Source organism: Larus michahellis, chromosome 7 (assembly GCF_964199755.1).
Source record: "Larus michahellis chromosome 7, bLarMic1.1, whole genome shotgun sequence".
In the NCBI taxonomy this organism is placed as follows: domain Eukaryota; kingdom Metazoa; phylum Chordata; class Aves; order Charadriiformes; family Laridae; genus Larus; species Larus michahellis.
In genome coordinates, this window is record NC_133902.1 from 2,753,304 (window position 1) to 2,770,168 (window position 16,865).

The following is a 16,865-nucleotide window of genomic DNA, read 5'->3' on the forward strand; positions in this document are numbered from 1 at the left end:
GGAGTTCCTTTCTCAGCTTTTACTTGTTGAAACATGAACAGCAGAACACATGAGCAACGTATCCCATAAAACAAATGCTCCAAGAGGATGCTTGGATAATGCTACAGCAGTTGCTGTAATAGAAGCTTATTTGGTGTCCGAGTTTTCATGTGAAACCTCCAGCAGAGGTGTGAACTGCTGCTGGATACAGAGCTGTGCTGTATGTTAGAAGACAGGAAAGAAAAGTCAAACAGTAGGATGCGTGTCCTTCACGTAAATTGTAGCCATGCAGCAAAACTGTCCTGAAACTACAGGCAGTAGTTTCACCTATTTGGTGGTCTGGTTTCCTGCCCAGGCAAAGAATAACCTTTGGAAAATAAGTCCTGACAGCAAAGGAGAAACTGCTTCAGTTTTATTTCTTTATCTATAAAAATACCCAAACTTTAAAAACCCAAGGAGAATAAACCAGCACCTACATAAGTGCCATGGTCTACATTATGGGCAGAAAAATGGATTCAGCACTGACGTTTCTTCAGAGACTTGTTTTAATTCATTCCGCATGGTTGCTATGGATCTTTCTAACTACCTCCGATGGACTTGGGATTTTATTTCTATCCATATCTCCACAGAGGAATCTCACCATTTCTCCCACCTACCTAGTTCTCTTCAGGGAATTCCTGTGTCAAGACCGGTCAGCTGCCCCATATTCCTAGCATGGGGCCACCAGTCTCCGTTTCCGGATGCATTCCCAGATCCAGTTGGGAGACACGCGCTTAGCACCAGGATTCTCATCAATGTCCTCCCCTATAACATGCGTTGCGGAGGCTGTGTCAAACTCTGGCACAAGATCCCCATCATATGCTATAAAGTACCGCCGGATTTTGTCAAAGTCCTTCACAGAGGGCGATAGGTACAGCTTCACACCAGTGAATATGTCCAGCAGCGTCTGCATTTTGTGAAAGAGGATGAGAAGCACAGGTTGGTTAAAGACATTAGGTTGGTCTGGAAATTACACTAAATTCTTTGAGGCATGAACGAGTCCGTTCACCGTTCCCAAGGTTATCATTCTAATCCCATGCCTAATAACTGTAAATTGCTCTTTGGACCGCCATTAAATCATACACAAGAGCAACACGCATACAGTTCCTCTGGAAGCCAGATGTTACAGCTAAGCGGTGCTTCCCTAGCTAAGGGGAATTATTACCTCATTATTCCCCTTCGTGGTGATGCTGATGAGGTCCAGTAAACATGATCTTAATGTCTCTGCCTTTACAAGCTGATGCTTCTTAGGTAAAATAGAACATAACCGCCCTGGGACAGGGCTTGCTGTTTACATCAAAATAGCTACTCCAGGCTTATCAGGAAACTATAGCTCAGTGATTCTTAATCCACTCCTACAATTTGCTGCCTAATGGGCTAGAAAGGACAGTTCTCTCCCTTTACAGCTCCCAACTCTTCCATACGCAGCAGTCGGGAAGAGGAGCTGCGCAGCAATCACAGCACTTTGTGGAGCAGGACACTGGTGGTGGGTGAACGGAGTATTGGCCTTCAGCGTGACAAACCCAGTTATGTCAGCTGTGCAGACAGGCAAGAAGAGCTGCAGCCATCTGCTTCCTTTACAAGGGGGCTTGTTGCTGCTGTTTCTGCCTTTACATTTCATTTTAATTTAGGGTGCTGCTATAGGGAGATTTCAAAGGCTCTCCAGATGGAGGGTGAACGTGAACAGACAGTTGAAACTGCCTCAGCTTCCTCCCGCCCCAGCTCTCCGTACCTTTTTTCCATTGTCCTCCATCTCAGATGCTTTTCTCTTCTCCCCTCGTTTCTCCTCTGATTTTTGAGGGGATCCAACGACTGCTTTGCTCTCTAAAACCAAAAACTTGTCTCAATTTGTGCTCTCTGTCCAGATACTGGTTGTGTATTAAATTGGGGGAAACGATTGAAGATAGTAAAAGGGGAAAGTCGTTTCCCTTACCGTTTCTAGAAAACCCATGAGTTAGTAAGACAAATTTTTCTACTGCAAATGGCCCAGAGCGTCTTCCTGCCTCATCTCCAGGATGTTGCTGTTCAAATTCCCTCCTTGCCGCCACCCCACTCCCTTTTTGAGACTGCTCAGAAATTTGCTTCACGTTATTCCCCAGTGACAAAGTGCTGGTGAAGCAAACTCATTTCACAGCTTTGCAATTTACTACCTGGAAATCCCCTCCATCCAGGTGCTCTATTTATATGCATGAATTTCATCCAAGTAAAATCAAATACTGGTTCATGGCCAAAAAAAGTCTAACCAAAGGGCATGTGATCTGCAGGAATGGAAGCAGCAGGTTTGCTGTTCTGACCAGTCTTGTATGTACTGCTAAGGACCTTTATCTAATAAGATTAAAAGGGATTGTAGGCCCAGAGAAATCACTCCAAAGTAGTTTTGGTAATAACAGTAACTGAGACTCTGCTAGGTTCAAGATACCTGATCTACGCAGCATAAAATCTCTGAGAGCTTTTATAGTCTAAATGCCCAAGCACCAACCTAACCAGCATCATCAGCGCTGTCTCCGTCTTTTCTCAATCCCAGCACACCTCAGAGCTGTGACTGGTCAATCCATGGCCAACATAGGCCAAACAAAGAGTCTAAACAGCTTTGCCCATTAACCCTGATGTGCACGTGAAAGCTGCCACGGGACCTTCGAGCATCTGATGGAAGGCAAAGATCCAAAGCTGACCTACCCCCCAAATGCAGAGGACACACCCTAAGGCTCCTCTCCCTGGAAAGCACCATCTTACCTTCTGGCTTCTGGGCTTTTGCAGGTGACTTGCTTGGGGGAGATTTAATAGCGCTGTGTGGTGTGGAAGACCTGGAGTTTCCCTCGTTCTCTCCACTGCTGCCAGCCGTGGACTCATCTTCCTCCCCAGCAGCGACGCTGAAATCAGCCTTCTCTTTGGAGAGCTGGTACAGCTCCTGTCCCACCAGAAACAAAGCATTGCCTTTAGCCACAGTGAAGCTTCCAATACTAGAATGAGCTGTAATATATGGTCTGCTCTTGTTTCTCCCCTGAAGTGTTTGCTCATATGCTTTTTCTTCCTGCACCTTTTTGTAGCCATTTTCCTGTCAACTTTGATCAAGCTCTCTGCATTACACCCAGCTGCTTGGCATTAAGGGAAGCCATACAGGGAGGAAACAAAAGCCATATTTACATGATGTACCACAGAGCACGACAGACAAACTCTTCAGAGCCTGGCTCCCTGGCCTGAAAAACGAACAATACCCATTGCTCGCTCGTGGAATAGTCTGTCTGAAGAGGGTACTTTACCTTTCTTTCCCCTACCTGCACCGGGAGCCAGAAAGGCTGCTGGACAGCAGGTGGGCTGAATCACTCCTTGCTTCGATGCCGTAACGAGCATTTACATCTGCTGCCAGTATCCCTGTAGGCAGCGTGAAGACAGCCCAAATGACAGTAACTAGACTGAGAACAGAGCTCATCAACAGCTGACTTACTGCTGGGGATGGCAGCAAGCCAACCGCTTTCTATCACTAAAGGAGGCGTAGAAACTGTGTGGGGTGGGTGCAGCCCCAGGGGTCCTGGCTGACTGCCATTTGGCCCCCGTGTCCCAGAACCGGGACAGGCTGCGCTCAGTCACTTCCCAGATGCCTCCCCTAATCTCAGCAATTAATGGGAGACCGAATGACCATAAACATTTAAGAGAACAGAGGTCACCTCTTTCAGGAAGGAAATTCCTCACCGCGAAGGCTGTTACAAGAGCTGATACAACTAGCTGCCAGCACAGACTTTCCTGAAAGTGCACAACACAACAGCTCAAGAGACTCGAGAGGCCCCACAAAAGAATAAGATTCACATCAAAATAATCCAGCAAGCAGCCTGAGCCTAGAATAAATGGAAAATGTAACATGCCATCATAGGTACCAGTCAGCGGGTATCTTCGCTACACACCCTGCGATCAGAATTTGTCTTTTTAAATACAGACTGTTGTCAGAACTTATTCTTGAACGTGCTGCAGACATACTGCGTTAATTCACCTTAAGCTGCTGGAGGTTGGTGGCTGTCTTCCAGTCTTTGTCATCTCGAATGCGGGTGCAGCGAGGGAAGCGGATGGAGATCCCATCTGCAGTGTGGGCTTCGGCTTTAGAGAATTCAGCCCCTGTGATCTCCCACACTGGGGCTTTCTAAACACAGTATTGAGGAAGACACGTCACATTCCTGTCTTGTCTCAGGAACCAACTCTAATATATTTATGTTCCTCTACTTCTGCAACACCCCCCCCTCCCCAGCCCAGCACACGGAGTTCCATATGCACAAACTGACCTTTCTTGGTCACATTTATTAGAAAAACATCTAATTTTTACTTCAGCAAGTCAGAGATCCTCAACTAATACATAATGCCAATTTCTAAATATCACCTTTTTCTAACATATACATGGCACAAAGATACTGATAAATTTCATAAAACGATAGCAACTTCTGGGTTACAGTTGTGCTTCAGCTGTTTTAAGTCAGATTTTTCATGCCTCAAATTTAAAGTAAGTTCACTTCTGGAAGGGATTTAATGCACAAGAATACTTCCCAGAAGTGCTGCAGGTGTGATTTCTTCATGAAGCTCTTAGCCTCAAATGCACCTGCAAGATTCAGAGATAAAAACTTGTGCTTAATTTCCTGTTCCACGTATGAAAACTAACCTTGTAACAGAGACAATCTGTACACTCAAATGAAGTATAGTAGATTGCTATATCGGGGCTGGAAAACATAGTTAAATGACGATGACAGCACTTACCTTTGGATCCGGGACAATGAAGTCTGGGTAGTAGATTTTGTTAATTTTCAGCCACCTTGGAATTTTACTAGGATCCTATTAATTAAAAGCACAAAACCAAAATGATAGCCCTTATGATCATATATGAACCTATTTCTACAAAAGAAGTTGCAGAAAGATAATCTAGAAGTAGTTTAGCTTATAGGTATTACATTGCCTTTGTATGGAATGAAACGTGCTTTAGCCTGCAGTGCAAGGTGCGCTGATCTGCAGCAGTTTCTGTTATCGAGAGGATCACAAAAATTATCTGTAGCACAGCTCTCAATTGCTGTCATTCTACATGTAAAACAATAACATCGTTGCTCCAATTGTGATTCACATAAAACTACCCGTTTTTTAAAGATTCTATAACCTTGATGCAAATGGTCTTCAGGATGTCAAGTAAATATTGAAATTCAGCTCTCTGTTTATTTGTCAAGCCTTGAAAAGTTAAGATTCCTCACCTAAACACATCACACACAAAAGGTCTTGCCTCCACTACATCATGTTATCTAGCCACAAGGAAACAGTCCGAGTTGAGCATTTCTCACCCGCAGCCCCATCTAGTGACTGTCTTCACTAATCGCAGCGTGCCAGAAAAATGGTACTTGCTCTGCTCTTCCCAATAAAACTTTTGTCTTAGCAGGAAACAGATGGTGCCTGGCTTCCCACTCAGTGTCTGAGTCCAGATCTCAGGCAGTGCCTCATCTCAGGAGCTGGCTGCACCTGTATCTCATTTGCGTCAGAGCAGTTTATCTGCTTTAACTCTAATTGAGTCTCTATTCATTCCCAGTAGAGCACTTCAATTCTGCATTTAGCCACCACCTCAGCTGTAGTTCAGCAGGAAGCAGGTTCTACCAAAGCCCTTTGCTGAGCATTCCCTTGATTGCCTCCATGCCAGAGCCCCTCTCACCTTGCTGATCTTCACCATATCCAGCTCTGTTTGCAGACGCGCCAAGGTGGCATCATCATGGCCACCAGAACACTTGGTCACAGTGCACCACTTCTCACTCTTGGGATCGTAGCAACCCATGAGGAAGATGGACATCATCCCACCTGCAGGAGGGGAGAAGCAAAGTAATGAACCAAAACCCTTTTCCACCTTCAGCAATCACAGGGCTTTGGGCTTGTGATGGCTTCACAGCATCAGCTCCCACACACAGAGCTGCCTGGGGTGCAGCGCAAGCCTCTACACTGCCCGAGAGCCCAGCCCAAGACCTAAAGCGGGTCACTGCTACAGCCAGTCTCATTCCGGTAGGAGAACAAATGCTACAGGAGGCCAGGAATGGGGAAAAGCTTGAGTCTTCTGAACTGACAGATCTCTGACTGAAGGCAACACCAGAGACTTACTTACCTTTACTGCCTTGTCCATAGAAAGCTCCCAGCACCACCAGGTCTGCTGTGTCAGCCATTGCACCCTCGTTTAAGTAGTCCTTTTTCACTTTCAGCCAGTGTCGTTTTCCTGGTTCATAATTACCCTGTGCAAAACAAGGCAAGAACCCCCAGTCAGAAAGGAGATCATCTGGTGGACAGCCACCCCCTCAAAAAGCCCTTGCTTTTATCCGGCTTAGTGGTACAAGAGCACAGCAGTGCTCAGATATACAAGGAGCAGTTTGGATTGGATGTCGGCATCGACAAGAACCCAGAGATGTTTGAAGGATGCTCAGCCTCATGTGCTTCATCCGCAGACCTCTGTCTGTTGTTATTCCCCAATTCCCAGCATGCACCAGTGAAAAGTAACTGTGAACCTGCCTTTATGTCTTTCAACACCAGTCCTTCCAGTCCCTCACGGATGACTCGGGTGATCATATCTGCCAGATCTGAAGCTTTCTGAAAAGGAAAGGAATCACGGTTAGCTCAAGACTGTCGAAGGGCTGTGGTCTTCAGACTTCTATTTGTAGCAGTGATGCACTAAACCCAAAGCGACTGCAGAGAGATGAATGGTAATTTCCTAAGATAGTTTTCCAAGGAGACTACCATATTTGTTCTCTTTGCTGCACATCCTGTGACTAAACTGGGAATATGTCCCGAGAAGAGAAGGGTTTGTTTGTTAAAAAATACTCCTCAGAGATGAGGTAGCCGCTCTGATTGTGTCCTGAGTATGTCCCATACGTACAAGATCAGATTTTCCTCAGCCAGCAGCGCCAGCAGCTCCTCTGTCCAACTGCTTTGGGACCTATGCCCTTTTCTTCTTCCCAAAATGCTTTCTCCGAATGTCCAAGCATTCTCCACCAAAACCAAGCTGCTACAGAAATCAGCAGCAGTGGGGAAAAGTAACAGGACACAGGGCTTGTGCATAACAATCCAAGGAAAAAACAAGTGTGCTGCTGTCTGAATGCAGTTTTTAGCACTCAGGATGTACCTGGGGCTGCGCGGCACTTCAAGTTGCCGGTTTGGGAACTGGAAGCAGTCTAGCTCCCTTCAATCACACTTCGGTCTCCTCTACACAGGTCAGCATTACACAGACTAAGTTACACCAGGCTTTAGGCTGCTCCTAACAACGTCAAAGTTACAATGGCTACAAAGTCATTAAGAAGCCAAAAAAAAAGGATGTGCAAGTTAAGACTCTACTAAAGTGAGTGTAGCCGAGACAAGATGGGAGCAGAGGCACGGCCCTCTTGAACAACACTAGCTCAAGAAGTCTTGCACGCAGACCAGAAGGAGAATCGTTTTGACAGGCAGGGAATTGCCAGATCTGCAGCCTCAATCATAAAAAAGGCCACGCGGTAAAGGAGCACTGAAGTCTCCGGAGTGCAATCTAGGAGATCACCACGCGTGCTATTTTAACGTTGAACTCACTGTGACGTGCTTCATCTCCGAGAAGAGGATGCGGTTGGGGATTTCAACCATGTTATCATGGAGAAACTTACGACGTTCACACAGAGGCCTAAACCAGGGTACGGATAATTAAGGACAAGCAAGCAATTTGAACATGAACATTGAGAAAAGCTATTTAAATAATTAAATGATTTATCCTACAGAGTTCAAGAAAGGGCAATCAATTCTTACTTTCCTCCGGGAAATAAGTTATTAAGTAGCAATTTTACATTAAGAGTGCATTTGGTTTCAGAAGATACAAGAGGATATAAGCTGGGCACTGAACAATGCTCAGTTCAGTTGAAATGCAGTTAATCCCAATATTTTGGAACTGCAGAGCAAAATGGAGCTCCACAGTGAAACTCCTTAGCACAGCAAGGATTTTCCCCGTGCTGTCTTGATTTTACAGGGGCAAACGGCCAGTCGTAACAGCCAATGTGCACTGCTCCCTCTGCTCTGGGAGCCTATTCCAGCAAGTTCATGCTGGGAGACCAGTCAGGCTACTCTCGCATTATGCCAGACACGTACCTGTCCATCAGGCTGATGTCATTGAAATAGATGCAGTCAAACACAAACAAGCAAACGTTGGCGTCTTGGAAAGCAGCTTTCTGAAAGACAATGAAGACTGATTAAAAGAAATCTGCAGTCGTAGCAGCCAGCGATATGGAGTTTTAGAAAAATAAAAGAAACAAAAGGATGTACTTTTATCTCCATAATATTTTAGTTATAATAAGCTTAGGCCTCTTCTAAAAGTATTCTGAGAATTAAGATTTAGACTGAATGTGTCAAAGCACAAACTAAGAAGATATAACATGTTAACTTCCAGGGAAATAACGTCACAAATATTAATGACTTCGGCCAAAGTAACATCCGCCACTACTGCTACAGCAAGCGTTCCAGAGACTTCAGATTAATGGCTACTTTAAGTTAAAGCACTTACAGGTTAATTTTCATTTTACTGTCCTCTTCCTCACCACCACTTAGTCTAGACATAAGCACTACATAATATTCATATGGACTAAATACTCTCTGCATCATTGGGGTCTTCTAGTCCACCATACATTGCTCAAAAAATGATAAGCAATAACAGAATTGCAAAATTTTCCAAGAGTTTTTTTAATATCTATCTAGAGCTGAAGTTTTCTTACTGTCCTGCTAAGCGAGATCAGGTTAATACCAAATCTACTGCACTAGAGCAGTACCTTTTCATTAATATCAGCCTTCTCGGGCTTATTTTTTCCCCAAATGCTCTAGCAAGCACCAGATCTCTTAAATTAGCCTGTTACAACAGGTCGCACACTGGTGCTTTAAAGTCAGCAGAATAACAGCTCCTCCAAGCACAACAAAGGATTTCTTAATATTTTTTTTTCTTTTTTTACCTTGTGCACACCAAGAGTCCCAAAAGGAAGTGGCTTGCCAGTTTTGTTGTCAATCAGAAGAACTTCTGAATCCAGGATCATACTTTGCCCACCAGGGAAAGCCTGGGGGATGAAGTCCTTAAAATGAGCTACCTTGGGGGGAAAAAAAAAGAAAAAAAGAAAAATACATCTACTGTCTGAAGAGAGGGACTCACTCCAATGCAGATGCTGTCTCCAGAAGCGTGTCTGAGACATGCGTAGGCATATCTGCACTAGCTTTACTTTCTGCTGTGCTACAGACAGCACATTCTACAAATAGAAAAGCGTGTCTTGAACAAATATAACTAAGTCCGTCATGCAACTGGCATCAAGCTTCACAAAAAGCAGTGCATAAAGAGAATTCTAAGGCAGGTAGCGTAACTTCAGTTTCAAGGTCTTGATGTCCACCAAAACTAATTGTTTACAATTCTAATAAGTGTTGCGTTTCTAGGTTCCAGGTACCTACATAAATTAGAAAAAAGTCTACAACAGAAGGTATCTTCCCCCTGCCTACAGAAACTGTTGTGAAATTCAGTCGTGTTTATAGAGGAGCTGGCACAACAGAGAGTTTATAGGTGCTTACTTTATGTGGAAGAACAGGTTTGAGGCTTCTGCTGAAGTAGTTAAAATGATCTCCGTTTTTATGGACCTGCACCCGCTCGCCATCATATTTGATCTCTGCATACATGCCATTTGGGCACTTCTTCATGGCATACTCAATGGACTTGCAGGCTTCAGCCTTAGAAAAGTGGAGAGAGGTAAGTTCCAAACACACTCAGATGAAATATTTAAAAATAAAGCTAAGCTTACCTAAGTTCATGAATGAACTATCAATTGCTTTATAGATCTTTTTGTCCAGGGTCTCTGATACCCAGTCCAAGTTTTCCTTTTCTTAATTACTCGTTTACTTACAATCATCTGCATATGTCCACATAATTACAGCTTTTCAGTGCTTATCTCCTCCAAAAACTTAAAGGTGCAAGTACTGTGCCTTTTGCAGGAATACGCTTAGCTCAGAAGTAAATATTTAACTCTGATGAGTTCAAAGAAAACCCAAAACTTATTTGAATCTCTAATCCAATGGAAAGCTTATGCCATTTACAGAGAAAGGATCAGCTTCTGGAATGACAGCAAACAAGTCACTTCTGGACTGAAAGCAAGTCAAGATTTTAGCTTCTGGAGCAGCACTGATGGTGCAAGCACTGAGTACATTCAATGCTGGCCTCTTGGTAGAAAACACTTTCTAAAATGGCACTAAACATAAAAATCAGCTCTGCACACTCTATTAGCTTATACTACATGCAGTCACTTCTCTGTCTACTGATTCTTAAAGGTGAGGGTCTCTGACGGTACATATGAGAACTCTTGCTCGGCTGAAGGTTACTGCTGCAGGGGAGCCAACATTACCAGCATGGGCTGAACGGGGGTCATCAGGGAGGCCTGCACACTGAGGGTTCGCTTCAGACCTGGCATCTTCTCGGCCTCCTGCTGGTTCTTCAGGACTCGCTCTACCACATCCTGGAGGTTGCGTGATGCTTTGAACGCCTCGTAAGCATTGGGATCCAAAGCATCCAGCCTTCAACAAATTGAGGAGAGGAAGGAAACATGGATCAACCTCAAGGTCTGCTGCTCCTGGCTTATGAGGCTAATGCCCACTTCAGGTTTTGTCTCACAATGAAAGACAAGACTTACACATGCTTTGCTCCAGCGTTCATTTTCAAGTCATGCTTAATTAGCCTGATGATGCATTTCAGGTCATTGCCCGTACACCTGAAGCGCGAGAGAAGATTCAGAAATGGTAGACATTTAACTGAACTACTTTCCAGATGAAAAAAAACTGATCCAGGCCTCCAAAAAAAGGTCCTCCCCTTCTGTACGGTTTAAACTCAAATTAGGACACGTGTTACTAGTGACATCTCAGAGGCACAAGAGAATATCCAAAAAGCTTTTTAGCATCTCTATGTTTGAATGCCAATATGAATTCTGCCTCAGTGTCGATATACCTTCCAAAATTCACTTAACGCATCAAGAGTAGATGATAGTAACATCCTCAGCCTCAGATCAACAGAAACTGAGCCAGATCAAGAGTCCTCAACATTTCCAAATGGCTCACAGACTTTTCCCACCATACCCAAGAACAGTAACTTAATTAACAGATAAGTACCATTAAGGTACTTCTGTAAGCCACTTGCTTAGTACTGACTGAAGCGTCTTGACAGGCAGGGATGAAATTCTCAGTCATGAACAAGAGCCATACATGTTCTCCATTGCTAGTCAGCAATCAAGGTGTCTTAATCAAACCACTAATAGCGGCTTACAGACGTTAAGTTTAGTCTCTGTGGCTTACGATTAGTTTTTCACCTATTCCAGCTTGTGATATATAGATAACAACTCCTAGTTTCAGGGTAAACTTTCGGAGGCCGATTGCTTTCCTTACCTGCGAGTGATATGTTGCAGCACACTTTGCTGGTCATCTTCCTTAGTCAGCTTTGATAGCTGGATTAGGAATTCATCTACCTCTTGGATGGTCAGGAGACTTTTGGCTGCTGGAGGACAAGACTTGCTCTGTTCAAAGAAGAGGCGTATGGTCTCGGAAACATCTCCCTGTCTCCAAAAACAAAATACAGGTGTGGATCAGAGCAATGGCTAGAGAATGGGGATGCCGCTGGGGATTCAACATGGTTCCAATAAATAGGATTAAGTACAGGAACTATGCTGGGATTGCATAAAGAAATTGGAATCAAACATAAGAAAAAAGCTGCCACAGAGAATAAAGCTTCTCAGAGGGTTCATTTGCAAAAAAAGGTAAGAGTACCAATATCATCTCATTGCTCCATTTTTCACTGCTGCAGCATCACAGACCCTTTATTTCCTCAGGATGAATCCACTTGTAAATCCAAGGATCTGAAACAGTCTAGTGACATCACTAAACAGCAGTATATACCAAGGCAATAAACAGAGGTGAAAGAATTAGCTTCGTTATCTAATTCACCTGTTTGTTCCATCTTGCTATGAATCAGAAGTGTGCACCGCCAATTATCAACTCCTATGCACAGGAATTAAATGCACACATGTGAGCACCTGCCAAGTGCACAAGTTTTGCAGGTGAATTCATATCTTGCTTTCTGTTCAAACATTGTTTTCTAAAGGTTCCAGATGGCAGGAGCGCTATAAGAACTGCTAAAGTAAAAAAGAATAAAAAAATAAAAAAAAAATCACCAACTCCCATTCTAAAAGTCAAGCTAACACTCTTTCAAATAGGAGTAAAGAAAAACAAATTTACAGAATTTCCATACCCAGGGACTGAACAGCAGAAATTAAGACAACTGCTGTCTGTGCTCACCTGCTCCAGGTCCCGGATCATTTCTTCTTGGTTGCAGTTAAAAATCCTACTAAACAGCTTTACGATCTGCTTATCGTTCAAGTTGTAAACAATTTTAATGACGCCTGGTAAGAGCAGCTTAATGGTCAGGTATACATCACCATGAAAACCATCTGGAAAAAAAAGCACAGACCATTAGAAAGTATCACAATTTATTTTCACGTACCGGCTCTGGCTGTTTGTGCCCATTAGCGCGACCCTGGGGGGAAAAAAAAACCCGCAGCTGGGGCTTCCTCTTTCCACCATGCTGCTCTGCTTCACAGGAAGGGAGATTTCTTAGGGCAAACACCCACAATCGTCCTCCAAATCTAATCTCAGCACTAAGGCTGGTGGCACCTACAAGCATTCCCCACAATCCCAGACTAAGATATTCTTACCTGAATTTGTTATTTAAATAAACAGCTCGCTTTGCAAACATTATCTCCATAGTTCAGAAATCATCACAGCACACAGCAATCACATTTTATTTCACCCTTGCTTTTGAAATACTACTTTGATGTGTTTTTGAGAGGGCTTTCATATGATGAGAATGCGAAGCAGGAATCATACCTCCTCCAGATCCCTTCTTCAGAAAATCCTGGATGATTTGCGTTTTCACGTTATAGCTGGGCTTTTCCGCAACCATGGCACAAAGCTTCCTGAACTCTCGCAGCAAGCAGTCTTTATGTTTCGGATCACATTTTTTTGCAGATAGGCTAGACTTGTGGTCAGAGTTTGCAGAGACATCTTCTGAATTCTTTGGCTTTGCTGCATCAAGGACATAAGAAATTGCTTTTTTAACAAGTACAATATGGTGCAGCTTTTGAAGTTGACGCTACCTCTGCTTGGCAAGCTGAAAAGAACAATCCCAGTATGCTGGCAAAGCTTCAGAACTGGATAATGATGTGTGCTATGCCAAAATTTGTGACTTTAAGTTTTAATTACCATTAAAAAAATTCTAAACTATTTTTTCATTAGTTTTGCTCTTTCCAGTACGGCAGAATTTTCTGGACCTTAATTCTACCAGACAAATATGATTAAACCTTGGTGAAAAGGAATTCCTGCTGGCAGATGCTTCTGTTTTATTTCTACTTTGTAGGCCTTTGCCGTTCACAGCAAGATGTTTTCCTAAGGTCATTTTTAAGATGGGGGAAAAACATCCCCATCCCCACTTCTCTCATAATATTAACATCCCTACACATTCTCATCTCTTTGTCTGTGCATGTGCTCTGGGTGGTTCAGAGCTACAGGTCTGTGTCAGGTCAGTCAGAGCCCACACGCTGACTGTCCTGCTGGCGGCTCTTTCTCAGGACAAGCTGATGAGGACTAACCGTTTTCCCTTCCATGAACACTGCAACCGGGAATCCCTCACTGCCAGGTTTTTTTACAGATTTTTGACCTCCACATGGGATATCGTTACTCTATACCTTCACAGTTTGATTAAAATTGGCCAATGGACTAAGGCAGCAGTAGAGCCAGCCTGACAAATGTGGGTTACTGCATAAACTTTGCTTCCTCGGGAACACTAGAAACTCAAACATCACTTCTTTCAAGACCAACAGCTTAAGACAGCACTAACAGTTTTTGGCAAACCAGATTTAAAAAAAAGCAATTAAAACTAAACCATCTTCTGAAGATAAAAAAATACTGATCTGAGCCAAGTTTTGACACCTCTGATGTTGTATTAGAAGAGAAGAGTTTGCCAGAATCAGTTTCTTTAGTCCTACCTGTGAAGCCAGAGAACTTCTTTGGTGATGGAGTGATGAGAGCTAACGGATCTTTTGTAGTTAGTTGTCCTGTGGCAGTGAGTTTAGCTTGGACTATCACTTTTTTCTTCGGTGTACTTGCAGCCTTGGAATTAGCTTCTGTAAAACAGCAAGGTTCAAACCAGCAGTCAGAAATAATCACATACATTCCTCAACATATTATGTTAAGATACACTTAACAGAACTGGGGGCGGAGGAAAAAAATTAAGGAACATTTTTCAGATATCAGAAGTTAAAAGACTACATAATTTAGTAAAGATCATGGAAAAAAAGGTGAAAATGGAAAATAACTGATGCTTCCTCCTGGGATTTATCTGCCCAGGTCTGCACGTGAATTAAATCACCTAGACCTTCTCCATAATCAGTTGTGACAAATGAATTAAGAAGTGCTATTGTAGAAGTGACTACTTCTTCTCTTTCCTATAGAGCTGAGACACAGATTTGAGCAACGCTACCCACTTTGTCACTAGCTGATACTAATACATCAGTGAGGATTTCGCAGTAAAGGCATGGCTGTGTGACAATCAGTGGCTTATCTTGAAAATAAGTAAAGTAGAAAAGGGCCCCAGGTGCTGTCTTGTGTCTCACCTGAGATGTGCTTGTTGATTAAGTCTTTCTCCGCATCTTGTAGCTCTTCCCATCCTTCCAAGTCTGTGATGTCTTCGATTTTCTTGGTGGTGGCCCTGGCCTTATCTAACTTCTCAAACATGCACTTCACATGGTACCACTCCTTCATGTCCCCACCAGACTCCGTGAAAGGATTGGGAACAATCTTTCCAATGCGCACCATTCCTTTCACGATCTTCTCCTTGCACTTCTTGCAGCCTGCTGTGCCACGCTTGGCATAGTCTACGCAGTATCTCTGTTCTGCCATGTCCTCTGCAGCTGTGCAAGCTTGGCGAAGCCAAGCGTTCAAAAGCACGGAGAAGTGGAAAATCCCAGCACCACCACCTTGGTTTCCGCCTGTGGACTGGAGAGATACACGCCGTAACAGCAGCTGGTACCAGTAATTGGGGCTGGCCCCAGGGAGGCCAAGGCAGCAAAGGTAGGGTCTTGGCAAGGAGACCTGTGTATGGGGGGAGAATAGTCCTGTGCCCCTGCTGAGTGCTCGGGCAGCTTGTGAGAGTGTCCTGCTGCCTGTGGGCATCTAGCCTTCTCCGTGCATGCTGCAAGCGAGAGAAGAGACACTGAGCCACCCTGGCCGCCTGTGGGCCCTGTGCTTTATGCCTGGTGTGGGATGCGGAGCCTCTCAGAGCCCTCAGTCCTCACCCCTCTCTCTCAGGCCTGCCCCACAGCTGTCTCCCCATCTGAGACCCAGTTGTCATACAATCACAGAATCATCTAAATTGGAAGGAACTTTTAAGATCATCGAGTCCAACCATTAACTGACACTGCCAAAGCCACCACTACCCCGTGTCCCTCAGCACCACGTCTGCCCGTCTGTTAAATCCCTCCAGGGATGGCAACTCCACCACTGCCCTGGGCAGCCTCTTCCAACGCTCGACAACCCTTTCAGTGAAAAAATTTTTCCTAATATCCATTCTAAACCTCCCCATGCACAACTTGAGGCCGTTTCCTCTTGTCCTATCGCTTGTTCCTTGGGAGAAGAGACCGACTCCCCCCTCAAGGGCCTCCATCGCCCCCTGAGCCTGCCCCACAGGCCCCGATCCTCCATATACCCGTAGCCCAGCCCTCTCCTCGTCCTCAAGCCCCCCAGCCCCTTCTCCCCTCACACAGGAGCCCCGGCCCACCTCAGCCCGCCCTAAGGCCGCTTTCCCGCCCTGCCCGCGCCGGCCCAACCGCCGTCTCCCACCGCCCCCGCCCTGCCCACCGCCGAGGGGAAGGGCTCACCGAGATCCTCAAGGCGCCGCCATCCCGCCCTCACCCCCGTCCGGCGGGCGCCACCTCCTCCAGCCCTCGCCCTAGGCCAGAGCCGCCGCCACCGCCGTGCCTGTACCGGCGGCCCCGCGGGCTTCCGTAGGGCCCTCCGCACGCGCACCGCGACGCGCCCCGCCTCTTCCGCCCGAGAGTGGCGCCCAATTGGCCCCGCCTCCCGCGCGGCGCTCGCCGCGCCCCTCCGCCAGCAGGCCCCGCCCCGCCGCACGCGGGCGTGCGCGAGCGTCTTCCCGCCTTGCGCGCGGCTGAGGCGACGTAGCGTCACCCGTGGCCGTGGGCCGTTGTCCGGTAGCGCTGTGCCGTGCGTATCCCGGTCTGAGGGGGTGGCCTCCTCCCCGCCTCCAAAATGGGTCCTCCGAGAGCACTGCGCCGTGTGGGTACAGGTCTGAGGCAATGCCCTGCCCCTTACTTCACCACATGGGCCCTCCAAGAGTGCTGTGTCGTGTCGGTGCAGGTCTGAGGCGCTGTTGCATTGCCCGGGCCTTCAAATTGCAGTATTCGTGCAGGGCTGAGCTACTGCCCAATCCCCAGCCTCAGGAAACTGGCCTTTAAGAATGCCAGGTCTTGAGTTCATGTAGGTTCGAGGTGCTGTGATGTAACCTAGCCTTCAAAATGGGCCCTCCAGGAGTGCTACGCTGTACCTGCACAGGCCTGAAGCGCTGCACTATCACCTCACCTCCTGAAATGGTCCCTCCAAGACCCCTACGCTGTGTTCGTGTGGGCCTGAGGTGCTGCCCTATACTTGGCCTCCCAGCACAGGCCATCCAAGAGCACTCTCCTGTGTTTGGCAGGCCCTGAGGTGCTGCTGTATCACCCCCAGCTCGCTGAAAACAGCCCTTCATCCCAGTACAGATG

The 16,865-nt window shown here is 45.7% G+C and overlaps 1 protein-coding gene across 3 annotated transcripts; it reads right to left on the minus strand.

The window, feature by feature from the left end:
- Positions 1-374: 374 nt before the first annotated feature.
- Positions 375-16,145, minus strand: LIG3 (DNA ligase 3). Of its 3 annotated transcripts, XM_074596193.1 has the most exons (21): positions 15,966-16,116; positions 15,181-15,280; positions 14,703-15,084; positions 14,076-14,213; positions 12,919-13,116; positions 12,331-12,482; positions 11,425-11,591; positions 10,680-10,757; positions 10,395-10,563; positions 9,571-9,726; positions 8,970-9,101; positions 8,119-8,198; positions 7,573-7,660; positions 6,526-6,603; positions 6,128-6,251; positions 5,687-5,829; positions 4,756-4,830; positions 4,004-4,150; positions 2,752-2,926; positions 1,751-1,842; positions 375-925 (listed from the first exon to the last, which is right to left on the minus strand). In XM_074596193.1, the coding sequence occupies exons 2-21, from the start codon at positions 15,259-15,261 to the stop codon at positions 689-691; spliced, it is 2,892 nt and encodes a 963-aa protein (XP_074452294.1). In that variant the 5' UTR covers positions 15,262-15,280; positions 15,966-16,116; the 3' UTR covers positions 375-688. The 3 variants fall into 3 exon arrangements, with proteins under 3 accessions (XP_074452294.1, XP_074452295.1, XP_074452293.1); XM_074596194.1 differs by lacking the exon at positions 15,181-15,280 and having other exon boundaries at positions 15,966-16,145; XM_074596192.1 differs by having other exon boundaries at positions 14,703-15,280.
- Positions 16,146-16,865: the final 720 nt, after the last annotated feature.